This window comes from Takifugu flavidus, chromosome 6 (genome assembly GCF_003711565.1).
Source record: "Takifugu flavidus isolate HTHZ2018 chromosome 6, ASM371156v2, whole genome shotgun sequence".
NCBI lineage: Eukaryota > Metazoa > Chordata > Actinopteri > Tetraodontiformes > Tetraodontidae > Takifugu > Takifugu flavidus.
Genome location: NC_079525.1, coordinates 12,580,431 through 12,592,436, shown reverse-complemented (window position 1 = coordinate 12,592,436; position 12,006 = coordinate 12,580,431). Strand labels below are relative to the sequence as shown.

General features: G+C 47.1%; 3 protein-coding genes across 3 annotated transcripts; 2 read left to right on the top strand and 1 right to left on the bottom strand.

Moving 5' to 3' along the window:
* The first annotated feature begins 32 nt into the window (after positions 1-32).
* mri1 (methylthioribose-1-phosphate isomerase 1) lies at positions 33-8,053 on the top strand. The gene is made up of 6 exons (XM_057035271.1): positions 33-500; positions 1,328-1,551; positions 3,145-3,314; positions 3,420-3,596; positions 3,706-3,930; positions 4,716-8,053. The coding sequence occupies exons 1-6, from the start codon at positions 369-371 to the stop codon at positions 4,847-4,849; spliced, it is 1,062 nt and encodes a 353-aa protein (XP_056891251.1). The 5' UTR covers positions 33-368; the 3' UTR covers positions 4,850-8,053.
* Positions 8,054-8,741: 688 nt separating this feature from the next.
* On the top strand, positions 8,742-9,641 carry c6h19orf53 (chromosome 6 C19orf53 homolog). The gene is made up of 3 exons (XM_057035427.1): positions 8,742-8,897; positions 9,134-9,189; positions 9,262-9,641. The coding sequence occupies exons 1-3, from the start codon at positions 8,807-8,809 to the stop codon at positions 9,391-9,393; spliced, it is 279 nt and encodes a 92-aa protein (XP_056891407.1). The 5' UTR covers positions 8,742-8,806; the 3' UTR covers positions 9,394-9,641.
* A 781-nt stretch (positions 9,642-10,422) lies between these two features.
* Positions 10,423-11,705, bottom strand: si:ch211-196h16.12 (regulator of G-protein signaling 5). Its single transcript, XM_057034967.1, has 5 exons — positions 11,565-11,705; positions 11,425-11,481; positions 11,289-11,341; positions 10,793-10,947; positions 10,423-10,724 (listed from the first exon to the last, which is right to left on the bottom strand). Exons 1-5 carry the CDS (start codon positions 11,606-11,608, stop codon positions 10,557-10,559), a joined length of 477 nt encoding a protein of 158 aa, XP_056890947.1. The 5' UTR covers positions 11,609-11,705; the 3' UTR covers positions 10,423-10,556.
* Positions 11,706-12,006: the final 301 nt, after the last annotated feature.

Sequence of the window (12,006 nt, the reverse complement as noted above, 5' to 3'; positions counted from 1 at the left end):
CGTGGCCTCCGAGGCGAGGGCTTCCTGCTCGGGTGAACACGTGGTTCCGTGTCTGCCTCCCTGCTTCTCTGTCACTGTGTGTTTGAAGCTTTGCAGCTTCTCGCGTCTCGTCGGGTTCATCTTCACCCCCCCCCCACAGCACAGCAGACCTCCTCTCCTCTCCTCCACCTGCACTTCCACCTCCCCACCCTGCGCTTCCTGCTCCGACGCTCCCCGGGATCGCCGACAGCCAGGCCGCGGTCACTTCCACGCATCGGAGAGGGGGGAAGATCGAGCGGGCGAGCGTGCGTCGGAAAGTGTGCGAGGGTGAGAGCGTGTCCGGTCCGCCTCTTCTGATTCTTCCCACAATCCCAGCTCGTCGTTCGGTCATGACGTTGGAAGCGATTCGCTACCGGGCCGGGTCGCTGCAGATCCTCAACCAGCTGCTGCTGCCTCACCAGACCGTTTACGACGATCTCCGCTCCGTGCAGGATGCCTACGAGGCCATCAAGTCCATGAAGGTAAGGGAGCTCCATCTCCTCCCCCTCCCCACGTCTCCCGGTCCCTCCGTGCACGCATCCCCGCGGAACGCGTGTTTTTCTTCTCCCCGTGGGGCTTCTTTTGTGCTCCAGCGCTTGCACATGTTACCTTACGCCTGCCGTCGTGCTCCGGATGTCGGCCTTTTATTTGGCTTTGAACGCACCTGCCTCTGCCCGCAAATCCTCGATGATCTCCCCCCCCCCCCCCCCCCTCGTTGAGACTCCCATTTAAATGTTAGTTTTCCCATTATCGTGTTCAGGCGCGTCAAAACTAGGTACAGTCCGCCACCCACCCACCCATTTAACATGCCCCCTCCTCCACTTTTCTTCGGGAGAGATTATTGATGAATTATTAATGACCTTTGCCATGGTTTTTCTTTTTTCTAAGTCCTGAGCCGCACTCAGTGACACCCCCAGCTCATTTCTCCTTTCATACCTGAAGCTCTGACAGGGGTTTACATGCTTACAAGATGCTTCAGGGTCCCCCCCCCCCCCCCCCCCCCATCTACTATTTTTAGAGGATAATATGGATAATGTGCTCTTTTGTTCTATTCACTAACGTTTTATCATCTGGGTGTCAGTGTGAAGGAATGCACAATGAGCAGAGAAGCTGATGTCATGATCGTGGAGCGTAATGGCAACGAGTCCTCGACGGATGACATCATTCGGTGCCCATGATGTCATGATCGCACTCTCGCATCACTGTGGCGCAGAGAGATTAATAATGCTCATGCATGCTGGAAGAATGAAGTCGGCACCAGAAACAAAGGGGCCCCACCACGCTGACTCTCCCCTTCTCTTCCCGGCAGGTGCGGGGAGCCCCCGCCATCGCCATCGTGGGCTGCCTCAGCCTGGCCGTGGAGTTGCGGGCAGGCGCCGGCGGCGACGACCCCGTGAATTTCATCAGGGAGTCCCTGTATCACCTGACCTCGGCCCGACCCACCGCGGTCAACATGGGCCGAGCCGCCAGAGAGCTGATGGAGTTTGCTGAGAACGAGAGCATGGAGAAGAACTCGGAGCAGCTCAGAGAAAGGTGGGGGGAGTCGCTCACCTCGGCGCACTGTCGCAATGTCCATTTAGATTTTTGCCTCCTTTTTATGTTTAAATTCCTGCAGGAAGATTTTAAGCTGCTACTATATCCAATAATACACAGCACATAATTCTTTTCAAAAATAGCTGCTGATTTCTGTCCAACCAGCCCATTTGGCTCTCTTCCATATCATGCATAAGGTATGGAATGGGTGGAGCTCCCCATACTGCAGTCTGCAGGCTACATACACTCTTTTTGTTGCATCCCACAGATTATAGCAGAGAAATCAACAGTTTAGCCCTTATTTTTACCAACAGGATAGCACAACTCGGCAGCTAAGGCTTTCCACGGTGTCCCGCGTGCCCTCTTCGCGCTGTTTATGTAGTTTTTCTGACATAAGCGGCGCTTTTCAGTACAGCAGACGTAATTTACAACCAAAGTGCAACCTTGAGGAAGGTGGTAACGCTCTGAACGCGGATAAATGGCAGATGCCGTTGAGCTAAAAGCAGAAGGTGTACATTCATTACTGAAGCGGCTTCCTTGAGGCCTAGATTGGCACACGTTGGTGAGAAACACTCAGGCTAATAAAGACAAACATAAATAAAACCAACCTGATTCTTGCCACATGGAGGGAAAGGGCGCTAAATTAAAGTAGGTTTGGACGGACAGATGTCGGGTTTCTGAGCCGATCAGGTATTAACCAGTGTGTTTGCTAATGTCTGAGTAAAGGTCAGAACTGCTGATGTTTTTCCAGCCGCAGCGGGCCTCCATCCCTGCTCACATTCCGGTGTGGCTTTGTTCAGGACAGACCTGTAGGGAGGAATAACGCCAAGGGCTGGGATAGGGAAAACAGAAAAATGCTGAATTTCAACCAAAACATAAAGAAATCGTAACTTATAACCGGTTTCATATGTTCCCGCCCTGTCAGTCATCGTGTTCTGTAATGTTACAGCATTACGAGTCCATTGCGCGGTGAATCCCGGCGCAGCTCGTGTTTCTCGGGCCTCGGCTGCTTCGGCGGGGTGGGTTGTGTCCCTGTTTATGCTGTTCGCGATCCTAAACCGACAGACCACACTGTGGCGCCGGCTGTCGGGGCGATTTCCTGTGAAATCCAAGCGCGTTTTCGAGGGTTTGGGTCCAGCTTGTTGCCAGCAGCATGTTGACGACCGTCTCACAAGTGTTGATACATGGAACAGATTCTAATCGGAAACAAAGAAGGCATCGGCCTCCAACTCGCAACGATGACTGGAAACACAGAAGTCGCCACAGTGTGTCGAAAAACTGCGTGAACGCACGAATGAGCCGAAGGAATCGGTGCCTTTTTCCTCTAGAGCGGCGGTTCTTCACACTTTTGAGCCACCTGTAAAATACTTCTAATCAGCAAGTCTGAGGATTCAGCTGCAGCTAAGCACAGTTCAATAATGAGCCACGCTAGAGCGTGCACGGATGGAGAGTTATGGCAGGTGCTGTGGTGGGGGGGGCGAGGATAAAGTTATATATGAAATGAATTCTCACAGCGCTTTGCATGTCAGAAGCTGACACAGTCGCACTGTAATTACTGTAATTACGACTTCTCACCTCTCCGCCCTCCTGCAGCGTTATTGCTTGGATCGAAGACATGCTGGAGCGCGACGTGAACGACAACAAGAAGATCGGCAACTACGGCGCCCAGCACATCCTGTCTGGCGTCCCCCGGGACTCCGTGACCATCCTCACGCACTGCAACACGGGCTCGCTGGCCACGGCCGGATACGGGACCGCTCTGGGTGAGACTGTTGGGAATGAGGGAGGAAGAGTAGGGATGAGTACAGCATCTTAAATATGAAAATAACTGTGTGTGTGTGTGTGTGTGTGTGTGTGTGTGTGTGTAGGCGTGGTGCGTAGCCTGCACGCGCTGGCCAGGCTGAAGCGTGTGTACTGCACGGAGACCAGGCCGTATAACCAGGGATCCAGACTGACTGCGTACGAGGCGGTAGCGGAGGGAATCCCCGCTACGCTCATCACCGACAGCATGGCGGCACTCACCATGAGAGAAATGAACATCTCAGGTGTGTGTGTGTGTGTGTGTGTGTGTGTGTGTGTGTGTGCGCGCGATGTTTTAGCTTTTTGTCCCTTATTTCTGCGCGTCCACTCACCCCGCGGTCATTTGCCTCCCAGCTGTGGTGGTAGGTGCAGACAGAGTGGTCGCCAATGGCGACACGGCCAACAAAGTGGGCACGTACCAGCTGGCCATCGCAGCCAAGCACCACGGGGTTCCCTTCTACGTGGCGGCGCCGAGCACGTCGTGCGACCTGAGCCTGGAGAGCGGCAAGGACATCATCATCGAAGTGCGCCCCCCCGAAGAACTCACCAGTATAAACGGAGTTCCCATCGCCGCGCCAGGTGAGGAGTGTGACGCGTTGGGTGGCTGCAAAAGAACGCAGCCGCATAGACACAATCTTGTTTTTTATTTTGCCTCGAGCTTTTCACCTTATTTACTTTGGTCGGGTTGATAATTGTGTGATAATTGGAAGCCAGATGGAGACGAGCAAACCTGTTTCTGGTCTAAAAGCTATGAGACATGTTTGTGTGACACCTAATTTGAGAACAAAATCCCGTCAAATAAGGCCGTACGATCAAGTCTGGGTCGGCTTACCACTCCCAGGGAACTGTTTTGAACATTAAGCTGCCATAAATGTTGAATAATTTGGTGAAAGTCGATGGGAAATCTCTTTGTAATGGACTTTTTTAAAGCTGAGAGTCCCTCCTGTAGCTTTTACAGCTAGTTTGGAGTCCTCATCTTACCTTGTGTACTTTAAAGTCCATAAAATGAGTCATTTCATCCTAATTATGTTGTCAAAGCAGCGAGGTGACATCACAGTAATTGAAGAGCTCTTACTTAATGAGTTCACTGGCCCCCGGGGACCGAGGTTGCGCGCTTATATGATCAAGTCATTGGCTGTCCTTCGTACGGCACCGTGAGGTCTCTCAAGGAGCAGAAATTATACTAATATTACCTGATTAGGTAAAAGTCTGCTTCTTATTTCTCTGCCGCGGAGTTCCAGTCTGTAATTAAAATCACATCAGTGGTTTTGGCGTCGGTTTTCTGGGCTTATTTGAGGGTTTCTGCTGTGGTCACGGTGCTTCCTGTATTCTGCCGTTTTACACCCCGGTGTCGTTCCCGGCAGGTATTGAGGTGTGGAACCCAGCCTTTGATGTGACCCCTCACCAGCTGATCACAGGAGGCATCATCACAGAGCTGGGAGTCTTCCTCCCGTCTGAGCTGCAGGCAGCACTCACCGGCCGCCTCACCGCACTCTAGAGCCCCCTGCCGGTCGGTGTGCTTCACTGCACCTTAAATCACAGAGAAAGACTCATCTGTGAAGAGTTTCAACACAATCGGTGTGAAGGTTTCATTTTTTTTTCTGTTTCTGGTCATCACACATGCACATTGTTACAAGTGATCGGGGCACACGAAAGGAAGTATGCTGTACAACACACAGTCGATGTAAATCAAGCAGATTCGTGCGCAGTTTCCGTTTTCTTTTTCTTCATCCGTCTCGTTATTTTTCATTCATTTCAGACTTCCCCTCTTGTGCCACCTCTGTCTCACATTAAATGGCTTCTGATAAGGCATAGTGCTCAGCTTGACTCAAGCCCATAAATTCTATTTGGAAGCATTATTGGCATTGTTTTTAAGGCTGGTTTAACCGCTAACTAAAACCACCTTTCAAAAAGACTTTTCTTTTTAATTTCAAACTTAAATTTTGGCAGCCAAGATTTCAATGGTTGCTGCTCCCATCTGTAAATATAAATATCCTTGCTAGTAGTGTACATATGTAGCCAACTAACCCCTGCTAGTGAAAGGTACTACTGTTTTAACCCAATATGCGGTTGTATAAAATTAAAAGTTGACCTTTAAAAATGTTATATTAACATTTTATTTCTTTCAATCTACATAGAAACCTTTTTGTAGAAGAATATCCCAAATTTGTATCCCATGGATTTTCATGAAGGCATTTTTAGTGTTGTGGTGTTTCTGGCGTAATATGAACCCCTTGTTGAAATTTTAAACAAGTGGAATTTCTTAAATCGGCCCTTGTTAGTCAGCTGAAGCCTACGACAGTACACGGCTGTATTTATACCTCACTCGTTGTTTGCGTCAGCAGTTGACAGCACCACTCTGTCCCACTGCTTATACTCATCATTTATATTTGTGTCTGCACCATAAAGATATACATCATGCTGCACTGGAAACTCAAAGAATGAACAGTTTAAGAAATGTGCTTACATGCTGTTAGGTTTCTGTAACACAGGCATCACAATTAAAGGAACAGTTCATCCCCAAATTTAGGTTTGGTCATGTGTACCTGAGTCGTTAATTTAGATTTGGAATTATTACTATTAACTTCGTTTTTTATAGTTCGTGGTGGCTCCCTCTTGTGGCCACGGAGGTGAATTACATCAGCCCTAACGGGAAACTATTTCGTTTTCAGTAATCTTGCTGTTAAAATGTGGCTTTAAAAGGACTCCTGTGGATGGCTTTATCTCTCTTTTTGTTGGGTGAACTTTTCCTTTAACCTTTAACTCTACTAAAAACACAACAACACGTGGCCACAGTGCACAGTTCAGAATGTAATATTCAACTCGGATGTACTTTAATGCGAGACCACGTTCAGGTCAAACCTCAGACACTTGCCTCGTGATTTTGTGCCCTGTGTGTTTGGATCATTTTCCCCTCGCGTTAATCAGGTTCGAACACGGGCATCCTCCCGTTGTTGTCAAGACCTGACGTTTCTGTCCAGCCATCAAATTAAAGACCAGCTCTTCACGATGAAGGCGACATTGAAATGTACTTTGATCATCTCGGGCATTTGGGGATATTTATCCAAATGACGGGACTAAAAATGTCTTCGCGGCCTGTTGGCGAGCTCAGATTAGTCGACAATTCATATTTAATCGAGTGTCGCAATGTTTTGATCCAGATGCACTGAAAACAGCTGAGTCATGATCCTGCGATTCGCTGTGCTCGGTTTTGTCTTAACATGGATGTGGTAGGTATAGTCAGACTGTTATGGTCCCATTTGGCTTTTTCTTTAAAAAAAAGGAATCATGTAAAAGCAAGTGTCTGAGCTTCTGCAGCTCTGTTACAATCATCCAGTGTTTGCTGTACTCAGCATGAACAAATGTCCCAGCGACACCGTTGTGTGTGCGACACATCTACTTGCTGTACCGAATGTCACGGGGCTGGATTCAGGACCCACAATGCTCACTGCCTTACTAGTGCAGCAACTCTATGGATTACCAATCACAACCTTGGAAAAAGCCACATCTCAGGCCCACGTTCACCCTGGGTTTAATGTGTCAGATCCTCTTATCATAACGCTGGTTATGAATAGTGTGTTGACATCCTCCACAGGTCTTTCACATCTATATTCCCACCCATGTTTCTCAGTAACCTACATACTATTGCTGTGGCGTCCCCCCCCTTCCCCACTCTCAGTCAGCTTGGTGAGGAGGATCTGGCTACATGATACGCTTGTCCGTCATCTCAAGCCCTTTTCTGATTGACCTCACACACGGATCTCATTTACGTTGTTTATTGATCGGTTTAAAACGCTACGAAACCTTGCCAACATCCCTAACTGCAGTATTTGTACCTTTGTCTCTATTATGCTGTATTTTACCCTCGTTGTCTCTTCACTTTTCTCTGTCCTCCAAACCACGACACACACACGCTGTCGGCTCACACGTGAGCTTACACCACACTTGTGTTGGTGAATTTTCAGTTTTATTGCTGTATTGGAATGGGGGGGGGGGGTTGGACAGTTTTTTCAGACATATGTAGCAACTCTGTGGCCATCGTACCTGCCGCCTACTGTTCTAAATATAAATGAATATAAATAATAAACACACTTCCCAAAGTAACGTTCCGGTAGCTTCACATTAACGCACATTTGGAGCGGCACGAAGACAGCTGGTGTGGAGCCTCCAGAGAGGTTTTATTCAAGCGTTTCATGTGAGGAGCTATACCCAGTCATGCTGCAGCAGATGATGAAGACGTCAGTAAGTTGAGGGGCGACGAAGGCTGCGCTGTGTGTGTCATTTCTTGAGTTGCCAGCGAAGCCGGAGAAGACGCACATGGTGCTGATCCACCTGCCGCACACCCAGAACACCTGTCACACACGCACCCTCACAAGAAGAGCATATGGCGAGCTGCCGTGGCAGCTGACGGGACGCGCGTGGTCCCCGCACGCAGCCGCCCGGGGGCGTCGGTTTCCAACACCAGACCCGGTGTTTGCACTGTGCCCTTCACTAGCTGTGTACACCACCACACACTTGTTCACTGGTCATCACAAAGGCAGGGTCGAGTGGACTTTTTAGTGAACTCACTGATAGCCTGAAACACCTGCTTTCTGACACTAACCCGTGCGCTTTAAATGGCGTCTTGGCGTACCGGATCAATGTCGGTTGAGTAATTTGTGATGTAAATTTTTCTTACTGATTAATAAAAACAGTACACTCAGTGGGTGTTTGTGTTTGTTTGTTGTCCATGCACATTGAGTGCACTAAACAGGGTACAGGGATCCCAACTTAACATTCTGACAGCCCCTCAAAATGGGGGAGGTTCACAGCTTGGAGAAAAGGTGATTGTGTTCCAGGAGGTCATGTTTGCCTGGCGAGCGACAGGATTCACCCCAGCAATTTTTGACTTGGCACGCACATTCCGTCTGACCTCAAAACAATACGAGAGGTGTCCTGATCTCTGACAGAGACGGAGACCTTTCATCTCCAACAGTAAACTCACAGATGATGAAATTCCTGGTCAGGTCGGGCACATAAGTGATGAGCATGCAGGCACCCAGCACAACTCCAACCCAAAGACATTCACAAATGTTTGATGTATATCATTCAAAGTCTTCGTATATACTCTGTTCAGAGAATCACAAACAACTCGCTGCAACAAACTTACATTAAGTCATAAACTAAAGTGCTCAATGCTGACCAAGAATTCATTAGTTGAAGAATCTTGAGAATTGCCATCGAAGGAATTGTTGTTGTATTTGTAAAAATCCATATTTTTAGATAATGTGAAATATACTGTATTAAGGGGAGGCAATTATGAAATTACGTTTAAATTGAAACGTTGAAACAGCTTTAAAAAAAACACCTAAAGTCCACATGTCCTCTTTCTATTTGCCGCTAGGCGGCGGTAGAGAGTTAAGTGGGATCTTTTAAACCAAAGAAGAAAAAGCTGGTTTATTTTCCTTCAGCAAAAATGGCTCAAGGGGCGAAGAAATTTAAAGCTCAGCGCCCAGGAATATCAAAAAAACAGCACAACAACAAGCAAAAGGGACCAAAGAAAGGAGGTAGTGTTTGTTTTTTAAAAATGCGGCCTGCTGTCAGATTAATTTCCTTTTTGCCCAGTTTCGCAAACACGTGATTGTGCGCGTTCCTGAGCCACTCTTGACGTAATGATCACCGTCTTACTAAACAAGTATTTGGTCAGACATTGTATATATGTGCATCTGTAATTGTGCTTTGCAGTAAAACAGCTGTGCGGTGGTTGCAAGATTTTCCACATCTGACCGTTGTTTTTGTACAGGAAGAATCATTGCACCAAAGAAAACTCAAGTGGTCGAACAGCAGAAGCTGAAGAAGGTGAGAATATGCTCACTGAGATCAATTAACAGTCATCTGAGCATGAGTTAATGACAACCTGCTGATCTTTAGAGTCTAGAGGTCGCCATCAGGAACAAGATCGAGCAGGAGGTGACCCAGAAGGCGAGTTCCAGCCTTCACAAGCCCCTCAGCGTGGTAAAAGGGGCAGAAAGCAAAGGCAAACCAGGAACCAGCTCAAAATAAGATCTTACAAGTCCACAGTCATTCAGGGAAGGACTCCTCTCATCGGTTCCATGAGCTGATGATCACAAGTGGCAAGAAGACAATAAGAAGATAGTATCAACAGATCTTGATACTAAGTAAATATCCACTCATTCTCATCTGTGGATATTTACCTTTTTTTAAACTTACAAGCTTAAGTCGTTACGCAATGCATTTTTATGTACTGCTCAAAGAATATTTAATTTTAAATTAAAGTGAAAATGATCTAATCAGTTCCACGCATCTTTTTTAGCATCTGATTTCCTCTTCCAGATTAATCAATCAATGGTTTTACAAAGTATTTGATATAAAACACAGAGGTGAGCCTCCATTAGGTTGAGGTTTAGGGAACACCTTCTATTATATCAGGCATAACCTATAAAAATGTAGGCAACAAACAGGGGCTCACTGATGCATGTGGGGAGTAAAGGCGGCCATCAGGACAAGGAGACCTGACACAAAGCAAAAATGCTCCAGGGGTGGTTTTAGGAGCACAAGTTTGGAATGTTGACTTCAAATTCCCCAGATATCAATCCAACTGAGCATCTGTAGGATGTGCTGATACGTGGAGGTTACATCACCTAAAGCTGCTGCTAATACCTGCCAGGTCCCTCTGAGACGATCGCTTTAGGGGTGAAGCAGTGTTTTCTTACGTTATTGCAAGAAACTAATTATTGAATGAAACTAAATAGCCACTAATTAAATTCTGTCCCCGCGTCCAATTTAAATGCTATATCAAATATTGACCAGCAGATGTCGCCATAGTCACGCATCTCGAATAGTTGGAAGCACCGAATCATTTTGAGTGACTCAGTCCTTCCGAAAGCCTCAGTTTTTCTATCAATAGAATAAACACAATATTAGGCAAGTGGTCATGATGCACGACTGGTGTGTGTTTTATGTGAAATTAGGTTATTAGGTTAAGTAAAGCTGAGACAGGGGTGCTTATACGAAGCACATCTTCGATGCATATATTGCTTTTGTTGCAACAGACATGTCAGAAACAAAATATACTTTTTCACCGGATGTTTATTTAAGTTTGATAGCATTATTAATAGCAACATGCCCCCAGCCACACTAAACAAGCACATACAAGCGTGTTTATTGGTGAACATAGAAAAAGCACACAATAATCAACTTTATGTCTAGAAGGCTTTAATGACGTGTGAGTATTGAGTGGAACGCAGGAACCTGGGGAAGGAGTCTTTGGCCATCAGAGCGTAGATCCTCCGCTGCGCAGTGCTGAAGGTGTCGGCACACACTGAGTCCATCACGCTCAGCAGAGCCTCCCGGGTTTCAGCATCCAGGTTTACCTGACAACGAAGGGGTCACCACATTACGGCTGTCGAGCCTTTTTATCTTTTTCTGCCACTGCACCAACCTCCTGTGGGGCGTCAGCGGTGATAAACTGGCTGCAGATGCTGTTGGCTTTGGTCTTGGAAGGAGCACCCCTGTAGGCCTCACAGGCCAGCCAGAACTTCAGGTTCTCCTCACTGTATTCGGAGCGCAGGAACTCCTGGAAGGCCTGCAGACCACCTGAGAGAACAAGCTGTTTTTGTTTTAATGGGTTTATGATCGATTCGCAACCGAACTCATCATTAATGTTAAGTTTCATTTCATTGGGTGTTGCTAAATAATTTGCTATGGATGAATTTATTCATATTTTTAAGTTGGGTTTTTAGTTCAATAACATGTTTAATGTTGCACTATTTGATCTAAGCAACTGTTATAGAACATTTCCACTTGTCTTTCGTGGCCAGTCAAACAGTTTAAGGCCAACAAATTCAAACCAAAGCGAAATTCAAACATTATTCCTGTCACCAAAGTGTCTTTTTGTTTCAAAATATGCATAAATGGTTTGACAGAGAAAGTCTTACTTTTGCTAGTTAGCAGAGTTTCCAGGTCCTGAACCCCTTTACCATCCTGAACCCTGAGAATAACACACCGTTACACACACACACACACACACACACCACTGTCAGACGTGAGAGTCAGTGAGTTGGTGAAACTTACTTGTACTTCTGGGGCGTTTCAGCCAAATGGCTTAACTTTACCCGCATCTTGTTTGCCCTGAAATACAAAGAAAAGATCTCACATAGGTGCAACAACTCCCAAATGAAACCCTGGTGCTCTGAAAACAGCCGCACACATACTTCTCCAGGCATGATGAGGGCAGGTGGGAGAGCCCCTTACACATGAAGGTCTCTGGTTTGGGAACAACAAACTTTGGGTGAAAAATCTAGATGAGACGTGCTCGGCTTCAGAAGACGGATCCAACATCACCAAGAGCGCGGGCCGCTCTTTTATAGCCTCCCTGCTCATTATCAGTCTGATCTTGCAGCTCTGTGCCCAGCAGGTGGGGAATAGGCAGCTGGACAGAGCTGATCCCCCCCCCCCCACACACACACACACACACTGCTCTGTCAGCAGGATCTGTGAAGCAAGGCGGTGGACACAATCCAGGGAATTTGTTTCCATAGGATGTGTTCAAGGTTCATCAACCATCCAGAATCGAACCCAAACAAGTCTGACCTTTAGAGCGTTAATCAGGTCGGTGGTGATGATTGAGGGGCAGGTGGGGGCAGGTGGGGGCCC

Coding starts and splice junctions, on each gene's coding strand:
- mri1 (XM_057035271.1), top strand. CDS start 369: ATGACGTTGGAAGCGATTCGCTACCGGGCCGGGTCGCTGCAGATCCTC. Junction 501..1,327: donor AGGCCATCAAGTCCATGAAG/GTAAGGGAGCTC, acceptor TCTTCCCGGCAG/GTGCGGGGAGCCCCCGCCAT. Junction 3,597..3,705: donor GAGAGAAATGAACATCTCAG/GTGTGTGTGTGT, acceptor TTTGCCTCCCAG/CTGTGGTGGTAGGTGCAGAC.
- c6h19orf53 (XM_057035427.1), top strand. CDS start 8,807: ATGGCTCAAGGGGCGAAGAAATTTAAAGCTCAGCGCCCAGGAATATCA. Junction 8,898..9,133: donor AAAGGGACCAAAGAAAGGAG/GTAGTGTTTGTT, acceptor GTTTTTGTACAG/GAAGAATCATTGCACCAAAG. Junction 9,190..9,261: donor AACAGCAGAAGCTGAAGAAG/GTGAGAATATGC, acceptor GCTGATCTTTAG/AGTCTAGAGGTCGCCATCAG.
- si:ch211-196h16.12 (XM_057034967.1), bottom strand. CDS start 11,608: ATGTGTAAGGGGCTCTCCCACCTGCCCTCATCATGCCTGGAGAA. Junction 11,482..11,564: donor CCCTCATCATGCCTGGAGAA/GTATGTGTGCGG, acceptor TTTGTATTTCAG/GGCAAACAAGATGCGGGTAA. Junction 10,948..11,288: donor AACTCTGCTAACTAGCAAAA/GTAAGACTTTCT, acceptor TTGTTCTCTCAG/GTGGTCTGCAGGCCTTCCAG.